The 23,781-nt window shown below is 48.6% G+C and overlaps 1 protein-coding gene across 1 annotated transcript in view; it reads left to right on the forward strand.

The window, feature by feature from the left end:
- Positions 1-23,781, forward strand: part of ABLIM3 (actin binding LIM protein family member 3) — a gene marked incomplete at its 5' end in the record, with an annotated part of 102,377 nt that overhangs the window by 45,365 nt on the left and 33,231 nt on the right. Inside the window, 5 exon segments of the mRNA XM_079773257.1 lie at positions 323-506; positions 2,864-2,976; positions 8,947-9,073; positions 13,233-13,326; positions 18,894-18,981. Of these exon segments, the coding sequence (XP_079629383.1) occupies positions 323-506; positions 2,864-2,976; positions 8,947-9,073; positions 13,233-13,326; positions 18,894-18,981 (606 nt within the window).

Here is a 23,781-nt window from a genome sequence, read left to right on the forward strand (position 1 = left end):
ATAACATCAGTGGTCTCAGTCGGCGTGCACCAGATCAGCTGGGGAGTGTGTTAAAATGCAGATCCCAGGCCCCGCCCTAGGGAGTCTGATTCAAGCCCAAGCATCTGCATTTTAAGAAGCCCAACAGGTGATCCTGATGTGAGTGGTCTTCAGCCCATACTTTAAGGAAAACTGGCCCCACAGACCCATGAGTCCGATGTGCCACCATTCTTTGGTCACTCATGACCAAATCAGATACTGGCCTTGTCTCCAACAAGACCCTCATGCTTGCAGACCTTCCCTGGACTCAATCTGCTCTTCTTTCCCTCCTCGTTTCCTCAAGTGTGTGGCTGCGGCCTGGCTCAGTCAGGCTTCTTCTTCAAGAACCAGGAGTACATCTGCACCCAGGACTACCAGCAACTCTATGGCACCCGCTGCGACAGCTGCCGGGACTTTATCACTGGCGAGGTCATCTCCGCCCTGGGCCGCACCTACCACCCCAAGTGCTTCGTGTGTAGCCTGTGCAGGTGAGCGGGTGGCCAGCGGAGGCCGGATCCTCTGCTGAGCCCCCAGGGAAGGGAAGAAAGGGTCTTTCCCGGGCAGTTCTGGGGCTTCCTGGGCTTTAGGCTGGACACTTTGGTTTCTAGAATCTCAGGGGTGGAAGGATCCGATAGCCAGTGGTTTTCAAACCTTTTAACAGCTGAACCCTTTCTGTCAAATGTGATCTAATGTAAAACACTACTTTGTCCTGCAATGAAGGCATAGTGAGGACCTGAGCCCCCACACTCAGCCTCTCATTTCCCATCAAAAGGCCCAAAGGAACCACTGAGTTCCTTAGCCTCAGTACTCAGTTTGGAAGCCGTGCATCTGGCCACACTCCCACACTCAGCTACCTGTGCTACAGGGATATCTGTGCATAGCCTTCCTCCAGGATCCTGGCAAGTGACCCCACTCCCTAAGCCTCAGCTTCTCCATCAGTAAAATGGGCATCAAAACCATTCCAACCTCGTTGGGTTTTCATGAAGATCAATGAGATGAGGCACCCAAAGACCTTAGCTCAGTGGCTGATACATAATTGTGTCCACTTTTATTATTGTTATTATTTTCATTATCATAATGATAATCATCCAGCCTCTCAGGGTATCTGATAGGTGAAGGAAATCTCACTCCTTCTCTCCTTCCCACTCCCAGCATCCCAATCACTTGTTAACTTAGTAAGTGTACATTAAGGGTCCACTGTATGCCAAGTACCACATTAAGGAGGTAAAAAACCTCAATCCTGCCCACAAATACGTTATAATGTTATGGACTTGTTCTGATTAAGTTATAAGTAAAACATATATATATGGGGAGGGTAATCCTATATAATAAGAGAAGAATATGCTATATGTTTTATTTATATATATTAATATAGATGTTTTATTTATATATATACACATATATACATATATGTGTGTGTATATATATATATATGTGTATATATATATATACACATATATATATATATACACACATTTTTAAGCTGGGAAAGGAGTTTATAGATTAACTAGTAACCCTGAGCATGAATCCATGCGCCAGTAGGTCACTGCCGCCCTCCTGTAGCTCTCCACCTCCTGCTTGCTTGCTGCCCTGCCCCCTCCTGTAGCTCTCCACCACCAGCTTGTAGCCAGTAGCTCGCTGCTGCCCTCCTGTAGCTCTCCACCCGCTGCCCTGCCCTCCTGTAGCTCCCCCTGCCCCCTCCTCACCTCCTCCCACCTTCATAGCTTGCTGCCCTGCCCCCTCCTGTAGCTCTCCGCTGCCTGCTTGTAGTTCGATGCCCCACCCTCCTACAGATCCGTGATCTGGTCATTACACGGTCAGTTGTTACGCTTCACAGAGTAACAGATAATTAGCATATTCTTCTCTTATTATATAGGATTACCCTCCCCATAAAATAACCACTTGTTAGTTACTGATAAGGGTTTTTTTATTGAGACTAATGACAGTTGGAAAGAGGTGGAATTCATTCATCCTCTATCTCTTAAAACCTGGGCCCTGGGTTCTGGATTCCCAGACCCACCAGAGGTTAGCACAGTAGGGTCCATACAGTATAAAATTTTGTCAAGCGCCATAGAGATGTGGTACCTCCCCAAGGTCATGCCATGCCCCTTTACCACAAGTCAATGCCTGAACTATGCAAATGCTGCTCCCCAACTCTTGCCCCCAGGACACCCTCCATCATCCCACACTGCTAACACAAGGGCAATGGAGCCACTGGCAGCCTATGTCAGGGGCTATGCTCAGAGTCTGTATTGACGAGTGTCCAAAACCAGGTGCAAGAGGAGCTGGGTGGTGGGATGGACAGTGTGGGGTACTGGATGCAGTGTATACTTAGTTAGGGAGGACGGCCATGTACGAGCTTGAGAACTCGGAGCTGCAGGACTCAAACTGCATAGATGAGAACTCAAGCTGCGGGAGGAAGAGGTTGTTTGTGGATTTCTAAAGGTCCTGGATGGTAAGTTCAGCAGCTTAATGAGTTCTCTTAGACGTGCAGGGATAAATCAGGTTGGGATGCAAACAGTCCTTCCAGAAAGAACAAACTCGAGGAGGAGTTACTAACCACTTCATTCACCTGATAAGAAATGTAGCTTAACTAAGTGTCATGACTCTCCCCATGTTGAAATCATGTAACTAGCCCAAGTGGGCTTCCAGTTCTGGCCCTGGCCCTAACTGAGTGGTTTAGTCAGCCTGACCCAATGAACGGTGCTTGAATTTATCTAGTGCTCTAGAAGGCAAGCTGTGTGTGTTACCAAAGAGCTCTGAGGACGTGTGCTGTCAGAGCAACCAGCAGACACAGAATCCCTCCAGAGAAGAGGCATTGACTCTCTCCCTCGCCCCCTTGCAGGAAGCCTTTCCCCATTGGAGACAAAGTGACCTTCAGCGGGAAGGAGTGTGTGTGTCAGACGTGCTCCCAGTCCATGACCAGCAGTAAACCCATCAAGATCCGCGGACCAAGCCGTGAGTCCTCCCCACTGGGCACCTACCTCCCTGTCTCCCAGGGCTCCCCTGTCTCAGCTCCATTTATGGCTTCTGCAGGCCTAGAGAGAAGTGCAGGAGGTTCCCACCCTGGAGCACTTCTGAATCATGACCCAGTTGGCACGTGGCCCAGACTGACAAGCTTCCCTAAGCACAAATGCAGGGAGAGCAGCTGCCTGACTGTAAACAGTGATGGCCTGTGCCATCGGGTGGGCTTTTCTGGGATGAGCTGGGCTCCTGATCTTATCTCCCCTCTGCATCCACCTCCCAAGGGCACCCCAATGGAGCTGACCAAGTGTTTTGCTGCCAGTGGTTCTCCATTTTTACAAGCCCCACTAAAAAGGAATTCTCAGACATGTCTTACAAAAGAGAACATGTGGGAGCGAACCACAAGGGCTGTGCTAGTGTCTCCTAGACTGTGTTCTGTACACCGCTGCATCAGTACCACTGCAGAACTGGGAAAAACACAGTTCCAGGCCCACTTTGGACTTATGGGAAGGAACCTAGAAATCTTCATTCTTAATAAGCACCCTGGGTGATTCATTCTCTGTTCATAAGATTGAGGATCGCCATCTAGGGATGAGGAGGACATCCGCCATGCTATAGCAAACGTCATATTTTATCACTAAACCACAGGTTCATGGGAGGGGAACTAAGGATCAAGAGTGTGCCTTGGAACAGTCATTCTAATTTGTGGAATGTCCATTCCACTCAAGTGTGTCTGGCAGTAAGATGTCTAACTCACTGTTCCCAGACACCCTTGTCAGGCTGCTGACATATACGCAGGGACCCGGCCCCTTGCGTCTCAGTAAACCACACCAGGCTCCAGTATTCCTTCATGCTACATGACACTCACTGGCCTTGTCGGCAGAATCAATGAAAGCCCATTAGCTTCCTGTGCTGCATCACTGTGCTGGTACGGGGGGCTGTCAGCCATAGCAGCAGCAGAGTCAGCATGCTAGGGCTACATCCTGCTGAGGTGGGTGAGTACACAACACCCGAGTCAGCAGGGTCGGCTCCCAGGGGCTCCATTAGAGTCCTCCCAAGGTGGTGAGCTGGAGAGAAAGACCATGGGAAGGCTCCCTCCCTCACCCTTCCTTCCTTTCAGTCAAATTGGATCTGTTTGTAGGATGAATAGCCCTTCCCAAAAACAGTTTGCTGCTCTGAGCAGGTTTCTACCATCTCAAGGTGGCTGAGTGCATACACTGTAATCTTTCATAACTCTTTGAAAGCATCGTGCAGAATAGCAGCAGGCCAGGATGCTGGGATGCAGGACCGTGGCCCTGTGACTGATGCTGCTGAAGTACCCGGAGGCCAGTGGAACCACTTGTGAGGCAGTAGAGAGAAGGGAGCTGGGAGTCGGCAGCCTGCCAGCCTTCTGTGTGATGCAAAGCAGTTATGTAGCCTCCCTGGAGCTCACTTTACCCAGCTTTGTAGAATGCAAATGTATTAATGTACAGGAATCAGACTAACATACATCATAGTGCGTAAAGTGCTCTCTAATATAATGTGAGGTATGTTGTCCACTTGGAGGTTTAATATAGAAAGCACGTCAAAGGTGAACAGAGAAGAAGATTCCTGAATCTATCGTTATTTCTCTCAGTTTGTGTTGTGTGTTACTGCATGCATCGGATCTCGGACAGGTGGGAGGCTCCTCAGCTGAGTGTGGGATTCTTGCATGTGAATGCGTCCTCAAGGAGAGGCTACTCAATGTCTCCATCATAATTCTGCAGGTCAGGAGGTAGAGGAAGAATGGATAATGGGAAGCAAGTGAGCATATGGGCAGAACTCCAGGGGGAGTATCCAGGACTATGGCTCATCTTATTACTCACAAAGTAAAGACATCAATCTGTGCATCGACAGAGTACATGTGTCATAGAAATGTTTTCTGCCCGAAGGTCGTCCCTGTCACTGCTGCAAATGACTAGAGGGCATGTTGGAAGGTCTGCTGAGTTCCCAAAGGAAAGAGGGAACCAAAACCAAATTCCAGAGAGCGCTAAGATGAGAAAGGTATCATGGAAAAAGAAAAAGGAGGAAAAAAATGTGATGTCTTTTTTTATCTAAAGGAATGTGAGTTTTATCTGGAGGGTGAATAAAGACTTTCTGGAAAAGCGGGAGTTATATCTAATCAAAATAGGTCAAGAAGGATACTCAGGAACTGTTAAGAGGGGAAAAAAATCATGTAACTTTCCATAGGAAGAAGAAATGTTTCCTCACAGACTTCACTGACAGGAATCAGCAGCAGTAGTGGCATTACCATCATCACCACATCACCATCACAACCATCACCACCATAACTACCAACACCATCACTACCACCATCATCTTCACCCCCACCATCACCATCACAGCCATCATTATCTACCACAATCATCACCACTATAACTATCAACACCATCACCACCACCATCACCACTGCTAACATTGATTGTTACTATTGTCCAGCAATACACTAAGTTTTCTTTCTTTTTTAATGTTTTTATTGATTTCAGAGAGAGTAAGGGAGAAGGGAAGAAAGATAGAAACACCAATGATGAAAGAGAATCATTGATCGACTGCCTCCTGCACGTCCCCTACTGGGGATCAGGCCCGCAACACGAGTATGTGCCCTGACCAGGAATCAAACCATGACCTCCTGGTTCACGATCGATGCTCAACCACTGAGCCACACCAGCTAGGCTACACTAAGGTTTCTATATATAATATCTCATTTAATCATTACAACTCTATGAGGGAGATAAGAGTAATTGATGACAAAAATGAGACTCAAAGAGCATAAATAACTTGCCCAGAATCACACAGATAGTAAGTAATGGAACTGGGATGTGAGCCCAGAGATGTGAGTCTGGCCCTGGAGCCTACTCCCTTAGCACCCTCAATCAAAGACATGATTTGCTAATTAGGAAGGGGGTCTGTGCCTGGATTAGTTACCTAAAACAAGGTGGGGAGCTTGCTATGACTCACAAAACCCACTCATTTTTGCTGATCTAAGTGAAATGAATGGAGCAGTTAAAAAAAATAAAAATGGCTATCTGGGGGTCTTTTGAAACCTCAATAAACTGAGGAATCTGGGAGGAACAGGTGGAGGCATCATACCTTCTGCCAGCTGAAGGTTGTAATTTTGGAATAGAGAGGAACATATGAGCAGTGGACAGCTGGCTTGTAGAAACCAACTAGGAACAGGGTGTGGTTATGACATGAGACTTGTGGGCTCCTGGATGGGGTGCCTGAATTGAAAGGCGAAAGAAAGGCAAAAACAGTTCTGATAAATATGAAGCCAGAACAATGGAGGACCAGCAGTTTAACATGAAAATAAAGACCACGTGAAAAAGGTAGGCCAGAGTTCTCAGGGTCAGTAGGCCTTCCCAACAATAGGGATATTGCTTCTGGCCTCAGATCAGAGATTGGAGAATGCAGAGAATATAGGTTAAAAACATGAGAATGTGAAATAATAATCAGCAATCACATATTGGGCACATATGTGCTAAGCATTGTGCTAAGTCCTCACAGGCCTGATTTCAGTTCATCTTCACACCAAAGTTATAAGGAAAATATTGAGATGAAGAAGCTGGGGCCTAGCAGTCACACAACTATTAAGTGGGAGAGCTGGGATTCTCCCCTCCACCAGCCTCTTACTCCTCACTCTAAACTCTCAACCCAACCTCTAACCACTATACTACCACCTCCTAAATTTTAACTCAAGGTGTTCAGTTCATCCCAGGTAGATCACTACAACTTAGAGAGATGGGACTCATTACTAGAAAGTGTCCATGAAAGAATGCAGCTCTTCAAATAAGCTTACTAGAGAGGTAGAGAATTGTGTTGTTGGCCAATAACATGCCCTGGTGCATGGAATCCACAAGTGAATTTGACCAGTGGGTGACCATTTCAAGCAAGAAAAAGCGAAGTATAAGAAATGAAGAATAGGACAGAAACTGTAGTTGCCTTTAAATATTTGAAGGCAGTGTCATGTGGGGAGAGAGGTAGATTATTCCTGGTTTCATAAAATAGGACTGTCACAGGAGTTGGGTCTTGGCTCCATATAAAGAAGGCAGTTCTGACTATCTTGCTTGTCCAAATGAAAGTCGACTTCCTCAAAAGGGGTGAGCTGCCCACCCCTGGAGGTGGTTAAGCAGAGAATGGCGCCCAACTGTCAAGAATGCTGTAGATTCCTGTATTGGGTAAAACTGGGACCAAATGCTCTGTGATCTCTGAGCCCCTCTGGAATTTTTTACCCTCCTGGAGACACAGGTGCAGTCTTTGTGGCATAGAAAGCTAGACCAGATACCTGGACCTTCAGGTTCTTCTATGCCAGTGGTCAGCAAACTGCGGCTAGCGAGCCACATGCAGCTCTTTGGCCCCTTGAGTGTGGCTCTTCCACAAAATACCACGTGCGGGCGCGCACGTACAGTGCGATTGAAACTTCGTGGCCCATGCGCAAAGGTCAGTTTTCGGCTCTCAAAAGAAATTTCAATCGTTGTACTGTTGATATTTGGCTCTGTTGACTAATGAGTTTGCCGACCACTGTTCTATGCCAAGCATGGGCAAGTCACTTCAGACTCCTGTCTGTCTATAGAAGGGGAGAGGGTGCCTAGCCTCTCTAAACTATTATGTTCTAAAGCCTGTGATTACTGTAATGGGGGTTTAGGGGTAGTTTATCCCAGGAGAACAAGAAGAAAAAAAAATAAACCCCAGAATATTTTCCCAGACCCCATCTGAAAGCCTGGGTCTTCAAGCATCTTGCAATCAGAAATGTTCCTGCCCTTAGCCTGTGCTAAGTGATGTTAGAAAGATGCTGATAGCCAAGAGGCGAGTACTATGGGAGCAGCCTCCTACAACACTTCATCAGGGCCCCGACCTCCCACAGCTTGCAGGGGCTCACCCCCTTCCTGGACTTGCAGACTCATCATCTTCTCTCCCAGGACTGGCTCCCAGCTGGATGTGCGGGCCTCCAGCCAGGCTCTCCCAACGTGGTGTGCAGTGTCTTTCTCCCCACTGCTCCAAGGTGCATTTGTCTTATGGAGCCAAAAGGGAGGCTTGTCCTCTAGTAAACTTTGCCTCATGACCCTTTCCTCCTCCAGAGTGGGCCATCCGGTTGGCTAGGCCCCAGTTCCCAGCATCTCCCAAGTACCTTGGACGCTGGCTCCATTTCCTGCCCTCCCCAGACATTGGTTGAGCAACAGGCAGCTGCCGGGCCCCCCATATTCTGTGGCCCCAGTGCACGTTTCAGGGTGACGGGGACGGAGAGTGAGGGCACCTTTCTGGTTTGGGACAGTCTCATTAGACTTTTTGATCCTTGCCGCCTGGGGAGGCAAACGTTTGGTACAGAAGCACACTGGGGAGGGGCCAGCCATGGTAAATGCTATCCTTGCCTGGATGCTGTAAGGCCCGCTCATTCATACTCATGCTGAGCATGGTGCTAGGCGAGAGAAGAGATTTAACCACAAAATATTGCCATTGAGCGTACAGCCTAAGGGTGAGAAAAAATAGGTTCTAAGCTTATCCCCTGGAGCAGTGCCTCTCGGACTTTACTGAGATCTTGATAAAATGCAGTAGTCTGGGTGGGGCCTTCGCTGCTGCCTGTGTGCAGCTCCCAGTGGTGCTGATGCTGCAGGTCCAGGTCATGGAGAGTAGCATGGGCTTGCTAACTACCTGAGAGCAGGCCAGAAGCAGCACAGGGTCTGCTCTGGATGAACAGTGGTCAGGACGACAAGCAGGAACTTTCTGGAGGAACCCTGGAAGTCTTTCTTTCTCCCTCACACTAGTGTCGAGAAGCCAGGGCTCCAGTGGCCTTTTCTCTCCCCCAGTGGAGCTCTGGACGGTGCCAGGGCCAGGGTGGGAGCTGTTGTGGGAAAACGTGTTCACAGAGGTGTCCTTGACCTGGGCTGAGATGATGGCAGTGCTCAAGGGGCCCGGGATGCTTTCCTCAGCAACGTCCTCTTGTGTTTGCAGACTGTGCCGGATGCAAGGAGGAGATCAAGCATGGCCAGTCGCTCCTGGCACTGGACAAGCAGTGGCACGTCAGCTGTTTCAAGTGCCAGACCTGCAGCGTCATCCTTACCGGGGAGTACATCAGCAAGTGGGTCTCTCTCCCCTCCCACCGGCTTCCTGGGCCTGGGCATCCTACCAGGCTGCCCCATCGGCCCTCGCCTGCATCTCTAGCATCATCTCCCTTCATTTCCATCCAGCTACCACATTACAGCCTCAAACAGCATCTCACCCACCTTGGGCCTCCCACTGTGTTTCCTTTGCCTGAGATACTCTCCTCCCTTCTTCGCATGCTTCTTCCCTTCCCTCTGGTCACAGGTGCCACCCTGTCCTCATACCATCTCTTACCACCTCTGATCCTCCCCTACTGGCCCTCATAGTGTCCTGTGTGTTTCCTTCATCCAGGCTAACACCATTTGCCATTATATATTTATCCATGTTAACTTTTCAGTAATGATAATTATACTTGTTATCATTAATTGAGTTTTATGTACAAGGAACATATTAACTGCTATATATGGATTATTCCATTAAACCCCATAACTACCATCATGAGGTATTTATCCCCATTTTAAAAACTGTGGAAACTGAGGCTCGGGGGAGTGAGTAACTTGCTCCAGCGGTAATATTTCATGTCTGTCCTCACCAGGGTGGGGACTTTTTTTTATCCACTGCTGCCTTCAGCACAGTGCCCAACCCACAGTCAATAATCTAGTTGTTGAATGAGTTCAATTGAGATGAGAGGAGATGATTGATGGGCACACAAAGCCGTCAGGAGAGAGGGCCCAGTTTCTAGGGGCCTCACACAGCAGCACCTGACAAGCCACCTAGTGACCACATTTATACTCGAGAACCTAAAAGAAATTTATGGCCACAGACACTCACAGCTTTGACACTTTGTGACCTGAACACGTCCTAGTACCACTCTTTGGCCCGGCACTGGGACCTAGTGAGCATGTAAAGTACAGAATACATGGTTTCTGCTGTCAGGAAAGTTATAGTCTAATAAGGGAGAGAAGCTATATACATAAAGAATTATGACCCCAGGGAATATGTGATAGGGAGCTCAGGAGAAGTTTTATTCCTTAAAACCTTTTTGATCATAAGTGACAGAAAACCAAACTCAAGCTCACTTAAAAGCAAAAAATGGAAGTTCACTGACTCATAGGAACAGGAAGGCCAGAGGCATACTAGCTTCCCGCGTGGTGAATCCAGGGGCTTACTGAGATGTCTAGCACTTTAGAAGTCTTTCTCTCTCTGTCTCTGTCTCTGTCTTTGTCTCTATCTCTATCTCTATCTCTATCTTCCTTCCCCCTCTGCTTTCCTCTGTATTGAATTCATTCTCAAGTACACCCTCCCCAAGTGGTAAGATGAGCATCAGCAACTCTAAGCTTTCTTTCTATCAGCTTAGCACAGCAGAGAGCGAGGCCTCTTTCCCAAGAACTCCAGTCAAAATCCCATGGCTGCTCTGATTTGGCCACCCTTGGGTCACATGCCCATTTCTGACCAATCACTGGCCAGGAGGATGTGACCCCTAGAGACAGAGAGTGGCCCTCTGTGGCCCACAGTAACTGCAATGGGGAGGGGTGACAAGGCACTGATACTGGCAGAAGGGGAGACGGATGCTGGCCAGGCAGCACTGGTCTGTGTCAGAGGCCCAAGCGAGGGCTTGGAATATTCGGGGAGAGGAGGGATCACTTCTAACCAGCAGGAAGTGGAATCTGGAATCTGTGAGAGCTTCATGAAAGATGGTGGTATTTGAGCTGAACCTTAGAAAGGGGATGAAATTTGAAAATACAATGAAGGAAAGCTTCTAGGCAGAATGCCCAGCTTGGGCAAGGGTAGGGAGGTGTGGGGCACATCTGTCTTTTGCCTGGAGCTCCGGCGTGTGCACAGGTGCAGCAGGGTCCAAGGCTGCAGAGGTGACCTGAGGCCGCATCACTGAGACCATACTGAGTGCCATGTTAGTAGGACTTAGCAGTCTCCTCTGTGCTTGCCAAATAAGGAGTGCCCTCAGTGAGTCTGGGAGCCTAAGTCAGAGTTCCCTGGGGAATAAAGGGTTTGCTCAGAGCTCCTCCCAAGGAGGCCCAGCCTAGACTGCCCACCACACCTTGGGCCTCTGCAGCCTGGCTCTGGGCTCTTCCTCTGTCCGGCAGCAGAATGGCAGGTGCTCAGAGGCACTGGCTCTGGCACTGATGCCTAGGTTAGAAGCCCAGCCCGCATGACCTTGGCAAGACACTTCATTTCTTCGAGTCTCAGTTTCCTTTTATAAAAATGGGGATAAGAAATTGACCTACCTCATCGGGTTGTGTTGTATAAAGGCTCAGAGATCTGTGCTTCGTACCTAATAAGTACCTGGCTAGTATTAATTTTACTTTTGCTTCTTTTTCTTAAAATATATTTTTATTGATTTCAGGGAGGAAGGGAGAGGGAGAGGGAGAGAAAGATAGAAATATCAATGATGAGAATCATTGATCAGCTGCTTCCTGCACGCCCCCTACTGGGGATCAAGCCCACAACCCAGGCAGGTGCCCTTTACCAGAATCAAACCTGGGACCTTTCAGCCCGCAGGCTGACACTCTATCCACTGAGCCAAACCAGCGAGGGCTCTCTTCTCTTTTTAATCATATATATTTTAAATTCCCCAAGGCCTTACCAACCCATGGGTCCAAATGCAGTGGTGTTGGCATTTATACCCAAATTTTGCTGGCTCGTTGTCCTTACATCCTGACAAATGACTTTATCCCCTGCTGAGTCACCCTCCCACACCCATAGAGGGAGGGAGGCTTGTCTCATGGACCCACAAACAACAGTCTCACCTCCAGACTTTGCTGGGCATCGGTCCTCACTGCTGCCTCCCCTTCAGGAAAACAGTGACTGCCCTGCTGCCCAGGGTGGGCTCCAGCAATCCCAGCATGTCAACAACTTGGAGCTGGAACAATGACATGCCTGTTCCTTAGTCTTTCTGTGTGTGAGCCAGTTCTGTCACACCCAAAAGTGGGGGAAATGTTCCTCTCTTCTCACAAACAACATCAGCACTCAGATGTCACCAGATCCAGTCCTTACAGCTACGCAGGGCCCAGAACTGAACTAAACGCTCTGAAGTTCCCAACTATCTCCACACTGATCCTTGGTAGCTGAGCCCCACACATCCTCCTTGAATACCCTTCTCATCAATCACGGGGGTTCCTCTGTCTGCCACTTGCCAGGTGCTCGCTAAAGGCCGGCACACGTCCTTTAATCCTCACGAAAATCTGGGTGAGAAACCAGACTGACTGGGTATGAATCTAACTCTAGGCCCAACAAGTTGGCTTTTCTCATCCACACAGTTCCGACTTCATATGGCTGCCTTAAGGATTAAATGGGATAATCTATGTAAAACACCATCAGAGGGCCTGCCGCACACCAAGCAATAAATGTCATTGGCTATTAGTAGTAGGGGGTAGTATAAGAATAATTAATTAGTAGTAGGGGGTAGTATAAGAATAATTAACAACAATCTTATTACTGCTTGATAAGTTATAAGCACTGGGCAAGAATGGAGCACAGAGGAGGTGGTCAGGATAGGTTCCTGGTATCTGGTTATCCAGGAGCACCATCAGGAGACTCTTTCACCACAGGTGAAATTTTTAATTAGAAGAGGAGCCCTTAAGGATACACAAAAAAATTGATCACATTGATTACCTCCTGGTTTTCCTGGAAGAGAAACTGGGAGGGGCTGGTAGGAGGGTAAAGACTTTTCCCTTTATGCCTTTGTAATGTGCCAAAGGCAAATATTATCTATGCTAAATACAATAACTCCTAATAAAGTTTAAATATTTTTTAAAAGAGCCCTTTGGGGTAAAGGGTCTTCAGAGAATGGGTCTGGAGAATGTGTGGGGAGGGGAAAGAAGGAGAGTAAAAAAGGAACACCTGACCAGCAGCAGACCAGTGGTTCCCAGACATGCTTAGGGAGTTTGTCAAGATACAGATTCCCGGGTCCCCAGGGGTTCTCTGAGTCCATAGATCTGAGGGGTGTCTGGGGAGTTTGGATTTTTAATGAGCTCCCCCAGTGCTCCTAATCTTGGCCCAGTCCCCATCAACTGCAGGTCCTGGAACTTCCACAGACACCACCACCCCCACCCCACCATTCCCCCCCCCAACCTCCCCCGTCCCTCCCCCTTCCCCGCCCCCCACCCCCCCACTCCCCCCCCCCCCCCCCCGCCACAGAACCTCCAACTTCCTCTTCCTGTGTGGATTTCCTCTTGCAGGGATGGCGTTCCGTATTGCGAGTCTGACTACCACTCCCAGTTTGGCATTAAGTGCGAGACCTGTGACCGATACATCAGCGGCAGGGTCTTGGAGGTGAGTGGGTAAGGGTAACTGTGAAGATGTTTAAGCAGGAAGGCCTGTGACTCCCAAAAGTCATCACTGAAGATAGAGAAGTCACCCTACGCCCTTCTTCCATAGCCTCCCCCTCCCCCACTTCCTCTGCTACAGCTTAGCTTGCTAATTGACCTTGAGCAGATAACCTTGCCTCTCTGAGTACCCTCAAAATGAGAAGCTGAACAAAATTATTCCTGGTTCAAAAATGCTGTGATGGGAATATCAGTAACCTATCAGACCCAGGTAGATTGCTAGTGAGTAACAATTATGATTTCTTTCCCAACCCTGCTAAAGAATGGAAGCTGTTTTTTTATTTTTTAAGCATTTGGTAAATGTGCTGATTTAAGAACCAGCTTGTCTAGCAGCCTGCTCCCTAAGCCCTTCTCTGGCTGGTCCATCACCATGGCAACAGCTTTCCTCCGCCTCCAGTGCACAGCTTGCTCTGCCAGTGAGAGACAACCTGCAGCACCCTTGCTGAGCCCCTGCCTGAGCCCCCATCCACTTGCCTTCCTGGCCTTCCTCCCCACGCCTGTGGGCCCAGAAAACCATCATAGCTTTGGGACCCCCTACCTTGAAATATTAGAAACAGGAAAGAGTTTGGTGTGAAGGAAAAACAATAGCCTAAGAGCAGGAACAATTGGGTTCTAATATTCACTCAACTGCTAACTCATGCTCAGATTGGAGGTGAGTATCTTTGCCTTTCTAGACCCGTTTTCCTATCTGACAGTGGCTGGGGATGGCTGGAGCAGAATCGTTCATTCTAACAAATCTGGTCAGTTGGTTGTGGTTCTCTGGAGTCAGCACTATGTTAAGAAGGATTCTGCAGCTACATCTAGGCTCAGCAGGAGAACGGACCCAGAAAGATTTTGTTAAAAAATTGTAGGGAGTCAGAGAGAATACGCTAAGCAAGTGCAGAGTTGATAAACTATTAAGCATTTCCAGGGAGCACAGGAGGGCAACGTGGAAGATAGGGCCTAAAACAGGAGCACAGGCAGGGAGAGTACTAGGCCCAGGTTTCCAAGGGCCCGATACCAGGGTGAAGAGTTTGTATGTAATTCACTGGGCAGTGGGGGCTTGTGGAAGGACCTAGCAGAAGTGACCTGCTTAGAGCTGCACCTCAGAGAGGACAGCCAGATGTACACGGGCCAGATTTGAAGGAAAGAAACTGGAAGTGGGAGACCAGCGAGGAGGCCATGGCCCCACAGGAAGGACTCAGGAGGCACAGTGGCCGTGGGAAGACCAACCACCCTGTCTCCGAGATCATGGAAGTGGAATTCCAATAGCTTTGCAACTGTGAGGCAACTAGTAGACGTGAAGACTGAAAGAGAAGCAGCCAACAGTTGAACCAAAGTGTCAAGCCTGGGTGAGAGGAAGTCTGGTGTTGCCTTCTGCAGAGCTGGGCAGACACACAGTGAGTTCATCTGGGACAGGTTGTCACTGAAATTCCAGGGTGGTTTCAAGAGGGCAGTCAAATGTGGATCAGAGCCCAGAGACAACGGTCAGTCCTGGAGGGACCTAAAAAGTGCTAGGATTTGAATAATAGCACCACGGGAGGGGAGTCGTCGGGATTTGAGAAAGTGCGAGGTAGAGAGCACGCACTGAAGGCAACCTTGGGGGTTCGCTGCTTACAGGTGGCAGGTGGAGGCTGAGGAGTTACCAGAGGAAGAGGAAGAGCAGCCGGGAAGGTGGTGAACAGGGGAGGGGCAGTGAGAGGCCAGACCTTCAGGAAGCTGGCCAGGTCAGTCAGAGTGGTGGTCAGATTCTGCAGGGCAGTTAAGGGCTCAGAAAAGACTGTGGAGTGTGGAGCAAGTCACCTGCAGGGGAGCCATTTGTTGGATTTGCAGGATTGTATGGGAGGAGCATCCAGAGTGTAGTGGGATAAAAGGTCAGTGGGATGGGAGATCATAACAGCAGACTTTTCCTTCAAGAAGGGAAAGAACTTGGATTACACGCAGGGCTGCAAATGGGAACTGTCCCAGCCTTTCCAGGCTGCTCTGAAATTGCCGGTGGTGGCTGACTTTCCCTGCCTGTTACTCTCTTTTAGCGTCCTGGGAGCCTCCTCTCCTAGGGAAGCTGTTGTGACTGCGTTTCAATTGATTCCATTCGTACAAGGCTCCATTAGCATCTTGGACATATTGATTTTTTTCTTAGAGCTGGAAGACACTTTTAGGAGTCAACTAGTTCACCCTCCTCACTTTACAGATGAAAATAGTGAGCCCCAACACATGTGATGCTTTTCCAAGGTCACACGCAATATTTCTGGCAGAGAGAGAGCAAACTCTAGGACGCCAGACCCCTTTATCCCACACTGCTGCCCACAGCTCTCAGCCACTCAGGGGTTTTTGAAGTAAGGTTATGTCATGAGAAATACATGGCTGGAGTGAAACAGACTTGGATCCATCCCAATTTTACCACATCTAGCCATGAAACCTTAAGCAAGTCACTTGCCCTGAGTCTTCGAGTCTTTATCTACCAATGGAGAATACTACTGTTATTTCACTCCCAATGGAAACATATATTTTTCTATTATTTCACACTAATAATAAAGAGCCCGGGAGTAATTCTGGCTTCAGGCACAGCTGGATCAAGTGCTCAAACAAATGCATCTGGAATATCTTGCCATCTTGGTTCCACTTTCTTCTGTTGACTTTATTCTCAGGAAGGCTCTCCTTCATGATGGGGAAGTTGGACCCCAGTGACTCCAGGCTTATTCGTCCTATCACCCAGCATCCCCAATGGAAGGAGAATCTCTCTTTTCTGATAACTCAACAAATATCCTGGGACAGCCTCTTACTAGACAATCTCAGGCTCATCTCTGAACCAGTATCTGGACCAGAGCTGGAATACGCTGGTGGTGTCAGCCCTACTTAACTTAACCACATGGACTGACGTGGGAAATGGGAAGTCCCACCCAGGAAAGGCTTGATGCTATTTCTGGAAGGAGGAGGAAGGATGTTGGCCAGGCAAAAACAACAGTTGCCCACTACAGGGCTCAGCACATTGCCAGGTACACAATAGGCACTTAATTAGATTCCGTTTCCCCTTCCCATCCCCTCCCCAAGACACCCCACAATCCCTTCCTCAGTGACAGAGCTGAGTATGCTGAGCACCAGCCATACTCCTTCCTTCCTAGTCCGTGTCCTGGCCAAGGAGAACCACAACCTGGTGCCCATGTGCTTTTCCTACCCTGTGTGTAGTGCTCTCCAATATGGCCCCCTTTTTCAGGTAATAGGTCTTCATCATATTTATTCACTATTTTCATGACTTCAGTTTGTTACCAAACAGGATATCTCATCTTATCTCACTGACTTGGTTTCCCTTATGCTGGTGCCAGCTGCTCTGGCAGCCTCCCTCCCTTTTTCTTCCCTCTCTCAAGTTGTTTTCAACGCCATCCATGGCCAGGGTACTGAAGTGGGCATGTACCTCTTTCGGCTGAAGCTGTGTGGTGGGCATGACATTTAGGAAGATGCCAAGCTTTAGTTTTGCCAACATGCTATTGCCATCGTGGAAAAACAGGTCTATAATTCAAATGAAAAAGAGACACAAAGTGGGAAGAGGCTACTAATTAAACCAATTATCCCTGCCATGGTGTGGGGGAATCAGTGCCATGACATCTCAGCTTGGGAAAACAGCAAGCTCCTTCCAGAGTTTGAACAGTCTGCTGACAATAAGGACATTTTATTATTGTGAGAACCACGAAACAATGCAGAGTAAAACAAGGAATAGTGGCGGGGTTGTTTGATTTTCCTTTTAAAAAAATATGTCATTTTCACATTTTTGCTGAGTTTTTAGACTAAATCAAGTATTTCTGGAATAAGCAAGCCTATACTCAGACTCCACCCCCCCCCCCCAAAAAAAATGATTTGGAAACAGGCCTTCAGTGTTACACAATGATAATTTTTGAATTGGAAGGAACTTGTTAGCATCAGACCACGTGATGGCTTGGGGATTAAGGAGGTGCTTTAACAACCCCTCCCAATATCCATCAATTTCCCCCAGACATATCCCCAAAAAAAACTTTGCCCTAACATGCAAAATACACCTTCAAAACAAGCCCCACCTTCTAGCCCAACCAGTGCACCAAGCCCCTCCCCTGTGGGAATCCCGGAGCTGCCACTGAAGGGCTCCGCACACCAAGTCCTCTTGGCTGGGATTATAGTGCCAGAGTGGTCAGCGTGGAGGGGAGTGAGGGGCTGGTGACGAGCCCTCAGGAGTCCAGCTACAGCATTGCTCCTGGCTTCAGTGAGACTTGAGTCAGACCTTCTCTGAAGCTAAAAAAAAATTTGCAGCTGCAAGTCATTTTCATTTTTCCTTAAAATAATGGTAGGGAAGGAAAGTGGGAGTAGGGAAGGGGGCTCACCAGAGTAGGGTGAGCTGGAGATAGGGGTGGAGGCACTGAGGTACAACAATCACGGGAGTGGCCTGGGAATCGGAGGCTTGACAACAGGTTCTGGTTTTGTGGGTCCCTTTGTTTGTCTCCTGTGTACTAAGACTGTCCTTCCATTGCCACTCTCACAATATTTGCCATGTCTGTGAACCTCGCATACTCTTTCTTAACTAATACTTTAAATTGTCTTTAAGTTGGCTCGCTTACATATTAGGAAATATATATAACTAGAGGCCCGGTGCACGAATTCATGCACAGGTGGGGTCCCTCAGCCTGGCCGGCGATCCGGGCCAATCGGGTCAGTCTCGCCCAGTTGGGGGGAGCGGGGGAACCATGGGAGGTTGGCCCGCTGTAGGAGGGTGGCTGTGGGAGTGCACTGGCCACCAGGGGGCAGCTCCTGCATTGAGTGTCTGCCCCTGGTGGACAGTGAACGTCAAAGGAATTAGTCGACAGGTCGTTTGGTCATTCAGTCATAACTGTCACTTAGGCTTTTATATGTATAGATAACAGGAAAGCCAGGATCACTTGTGATATTGCTCATAACCAAAAAATAAGTATAGATCTAGCTAGATTTTACTGCTTGTGGAGGCTCCTGTTCTCATTCTTAAAAAGGTAGATTAGTAAGTTTGGGATAGATGTTAAAGGCATACTGCACCGAACTGGTACTTTCTCATTGAAAATAAATCAGAAGAATTGATAGAGGATTGAAAAGGAGAACATTTTTTTCCCCCACTGATTCAATGCTATTATCTCCTGGGCCCATGTACCCTATAAAAGCATCTGCTGCGCTATCAGTGGTGAGGGCCCCATCCTCAGGCACATGCTGGGATGTCCTCAAAACAAGCCTGGTTCCTCATCTGGAAATGAGGTGGGACTGGTGGCCTCCAAAGGGCCCTTCTTCTGCAAGAACAGAAGTGTGGGTGTCCAGGGAAATCCCCCAAACTGCCATCAGGGCCCATGCTGTGTAATTACTGAGCTTCCTAGATGAACTTTTAGATAGTTCTGGACTCTCCTGTGTAGACTCCCATCCGACCTCAGGGCCATGAAGATGCCAGCAAAACTAACACGCCCAGGAAATGTTCAAACCCAACATGCCCCCCGCCCCCACGACAACAGCCCCAGGTCTGTTGTCTCCTATTTCTCCCTTTTATTTCCATAGGCAGGAGGGAAGCACTACCACCCAACATGTGCCAGATGTGTACGCTGCCACCAGATGTTCACTGAAGGGGAGGAGATGTACCTCACAGGTAAGCAAATCAGACCCCCTGTAAGGCATTCCAATCCCCTCATGACTGGAAAGGAGATACAATCGCCTTTTATTTCAGTGTTATCTTGCTTTTGGCTTATCCTCAGCTTTGCAATTAACTCGCCCCTCTCTGGGTGGTTCGGGAAAGTTGCCGGTGTGGCTAATATGAAGTGACATGTAATCTGCCTTCCATCCCTTTGCGCCTCCACCCGCTGCTTGGCTGGCCTGCTTCCCTGGCAGTGCTTTGAGCAGACTCCCCTGGCTCTGCCTGGGGGTGGGAGGTGGAGCTGAACAAGGCCACGGGGTCAGAAAACCTCAGAGGGATGCCTGAGTTGCAGAGTATCTGCAGCATCCCCCCTTCTTGCTCCCCACATCTCAGAGTATCACACCAGGCTGCTGCCTGGGGATTCCCATGAACTTTTGGGAGGCACAAAAAGGAAGGGGATGGAACCAGCACTCTCTTAGAAGCAAATCAGGCCTGCTTCCCAGGGTCCAGCAGGTTCAATCCTCCATCCTCTGCCCAGTCCATCATCCAAGGGCATCATAGAGTTCTTGGCACAGCCCTGTGAAGAGGTCTGCGGGGCCCCTCCTTACCCACCAGTTTGACCTAGCATTTAGGACCCTCTCATGAGGTCTCAAACTGCCTGTCTAGCCTTGAACCAACCCAACACTTAAGCTGCCAATTTCAATTGTTTCTTCATCCATTCAACAACTATTTTTTGAGCTCCTACTATGTGCAGGCTCTCCACCGGGGTCCATGAGTCCCAACCACAGCCCTACACCCATTGCCCTACAGTCCAGTGGGGGAGATGGATCGTAGTCCACAATCACACAAATAACTGTCAACCAGGATAAGTTTTGTGAAGAGGAGACGTATGGGACTATGAGAGCACATAACAGGGTGGGGAGAGGCATCAGGGAAGATTCCCAGAGAAAGAGGATAGGTGGGTGTGAGCTTGGTAAAGAGGGCAGAGATGGAGTGTGCCAACCTGAGGGGACAGAATCTGCCAGGCTCTGAGGTGGGTAAAGAAATGGCAAGTGTTGGGAACCTAGGGGAGCCTGTGTGGCCGAGGTACAGAGGTAGATTGGCAGGGGTGGGCCAGGCCTATCCTTGTGGCTAGGATGGTGTTCAGCCCCTCAAATGAACATGGCCCCCATGCCTCTGGTTTTGTTTGCATGCCTTATCCTCAACAAAGACACTTGTCTTCCCCTGCCCTCCTTTGAAAATTCTATCATTCTGGGCCCAGTTTAGTCACTACCCACTTCATAAACCCCCAAGATGCCCCTGACCCCACCCACAATTTAACACACGCCCTTCTCCCTGAGACCCTATATCCCTTTGTCTACACTTGGTCCCCTCCAGCTTGCATTAGAGTCTGGACCAGCTCCCTGAGAGCCCTTGCTCCTGACATTGGCCCCACAAGTACTCACTCTATAAGTGGTCACTGTTGGCTGAACTGCTGTGATTAGCCATCCCCAGATGTGTGAATATCTCTTAGGGAGTAGTGAGTGTGTTAAGTTGTGGGTTTCCCTACAATGCAGATCTAAGGCCAGGGCGGCAGTTACACAGAATGTGACTTCCTGTGAACCTGTCATAGCCACAAATGCCCAGGTCCAGGAGTTCCTGCAAGATCAAATGAGTCTCTGCCCAGAGCAGGTTTTCTCAACCATGGCACTGCTGACATGTGGAGCCAGATAAGTCTTTGGAACAGGAATTGTCCTTTGTGTTACAGGGTATTTATAGCATCCCTGGCCTCTACCGACAAGATGCCAATAACATACCCTCTTCCTACTGTGACAACCAAAAATATCTCAGGCATTGCTAAGTTTCTCTTAGAGGCAAAATCGTCCTTGATGAAGAACTACAGACCTAGAGCTATTCAACAGAATCTCTTATCATCTGCTCGAATGTTGGAGCAGAAATTCCTGGGTTGGATGTTTTAACTCCACAACTACTTACTTGTATGTACAGTCACACAGGTGTTAGAGGTGGGAGGGTCCCAGAGGTCACTGGAGACTTTAAAGTAACAACCCCCATTATATAGATGGGAATAATAAGACCCAGAGAGAGGGAGAGACTTTCATGTGAACCAGAATGTGAAGGGGGCAGAACAGGACTGGCCTTATAACTCCCACTCCAGGACTCTCTGCACCTCACCTCCCGGGACCCGGGACCTGGGACCCAGGTCCTGCCTGCTTACTCAGGTCCCTGCAAGGGCTAAACTTCCCCTTCCCATGAGCATTGATCCCTCAGGGCCTGGGTCCCAGAGTGGTTCCATGTGCTACATGCTAGAAAGCCCACCTGAGTAGCAGCAGCACCTGCACGATGTCTTTATGGACCCTGACCACCTTGGGAATCTGGACTTTGCACTTGGTTTGAAAATTTGTTGCATGGTATTCCCCTCCCCATTCCCTGGCTAACACATTTCCTAGCATTAAAACTGCCCCCACATTCACATCCGTAGAGCAATCAACACCTTTACCTTTCTGCCTGAATTCTCCATCCTAATCTTTCCCCATGTGGTGCTTTTAATCCTGGCTCCACTGCTTCCTAAGATTTTACCTTGAGTGAGTCTCTTAACACTCTGAACCTCAGTTGCTTAGCCTGTCAAATCAGCTTTTAACAGTCCCTATATATACAAGTATGCTAGGTTCCTGACACATGGTAACCTCTTAGCTCATTCATTTAACAAATATCTATTGAGCATCATCTGAGTGCCCGGGGCTGCCCTAACAACTGGAGACATGGCAGTGAGCAAGTCAGACAAGTTCCCTGTGCTCATGGAGCGCCCATCCTCATGTATCACTACCTTCTAAGCTCTGCTGTTGACCAGAACTTCACAGAATGCTGAAAGAGTTAAGTGATGAAGTGAACAGCTTTGTGATCATGAGAGAGAATGTACAATCAAACCTAGGGTGCAAGTGCCTCCAGGAGGTAGGAGATATTCTTGGTGATGAAGAAGGGCCTGTTACCCTCCTCCTTAATTATCCCCTTCCCCACCCTCCTGGCTCCTGGGAGAGTGGGAGTAATTGCAGGGCCTTCAAGGACCTGCCTTGAGAGATGCTGAGTGATCCTGGAATGAGGGGGACCAGGCCATCCAACGCTAGAGTCACGCTGACTTGGGCTGTGGGCGTTTGGGGAGGATGTCAGCCATGGGGGGTGGGGGCTGGAGGGAGGTTCTGCTACTACTGAGAGCTTGGCCTGTGATTGTCTTGGAAATCCTCCCTGGGTGGGATGATATTCCCCTGAAATAGCAAGAAAACTGTCCTCCCAGGCAGCACAGGAGTGGTGAGAATTGGCTTAGAGCAGGGATTCCTGGGTTCAAAGGTCAGCACTTTCATTAATGGGCTGTGACCTTAAGAAATTACTTCTTTCTCTGGGTCTCTTCCTTCACCTATAAAATGAAGATAATTACACTGTCTTCCATTCCTACTGAGGCCATGCTATGCGGCAGGCTCTCTGTGATGTGCTGGCTGCTCAGAGATGAACGAAGCAGGTATACCTGCTTCCGAGTGGAGTGTACACTCTTAGGAAGGGAAGACAGACTTTATTCAAACAGAAGTGCAAATATTCAATGAGAAGCTGTGTGATAAGTGCTGTGAAGAGGGAATTTTGGAACAATGGAGATGTTTTAAGGCTCCTGTTCTAGTCAAGATCTTGAAAGTGAGTAGGAGGTGGGAGGGTGAAGAAGGGAAAGAAGATTGTGGAGGCAGAGAGAACAGCAGGTGCAAAGGCCCATGGTGGGAGGAAGCATTGCATAGTGGAGAAACTGAGGCAAGCCCACATGGCCAGTGCTCTGAGAACAAGCACACTCCACAAAGTCCTCATGAATATTCGGGAGATGGATGTGAGGCTGCTAAGTGCCCCACAAAGCAGCATACAGGGGAGACAGTGTTCGGGAGCCTGCGAAGTGCATACACCCAGCCTGTCGGTTCCATAGCCAGACACAGAACGCACGGTGCTGGCAACGGGGCGAGGAGGTTCTTTCGGGCAGTTTATTTGTGTTATAATTGCTGTGCGATGGCTTTCTGATGGGCTCTAATTGGGGAAAGTCTGACATCTGTCTGGGTGAGAACTTCGGAGGTCCCAGGAGACAAGAGTAAGTTTTCTTTTATTTAAATTCTGCTGTGCATTCAGTCTTGCAACTGTTTTTGTAAAGATGCCAAATTTCTCATCTGTTTGTGTCTAAACCCTTCATTTGGGCTTCACCAGAGAATTAGATCACTGATTTTGTGCAGCAAAATAATAGCCAAAATGCTGCAGGTTCAGGGCAAAACTTACACGGAAATCACAAAGGCTACAGTTGCTAGGCCAGTGGGAGTTTTTCTAAACCCACAATGTGGCTCATGAGATAAATATTGTTCTTGTTCTAAATGTGCCTATACCTCGGAAAAAGGAAAGATAGACTTTTCTCTCTCCCTCTGTCTACACTAAATACCTCCATGTCCTCAGAATAACTTTGGAAACAGGAGTTCAGCTGCACATTTTTAAACAGGTCCCTGTTGTCATTTGTATATTTAATTAAACCCACCAGGCAGGAAGTCATTTATGAAATCCTAGGACAAACTCTTCTCTGCTGAGGAATCCTCTCTAATAAAATGGTAATATGCAAATTAACCATCACTCCGCTACATACGCCACGCCCACCAGCCAAGCCACGCCCACCAGCCAATCAGGGCGAGTATGCAAATTAACCCCCATCCAGGATGGCTACAGCCACAGAGAGCAAGGTTACCCAGGTAACAGAGCAAGCCAAGCTTTCCCATAGCCGTTTCAGGCCTAAGCCTCCACTCAAGCTAC

The sequence above is a fragment of the Cnephaeus nilssonii genome, assembly GCF_951640355.1.
Source record: "Cnephaeus nilssonii genome assembly, chromosome: 5".
Taxonomy (NCBI): domain Eukaryota; kingdom Metazoa; phylum Chordata; class Mammalia; order Chiroptera; family Vespertilionidae; genus Cnephaeus; species Cnephaeus nilssonii.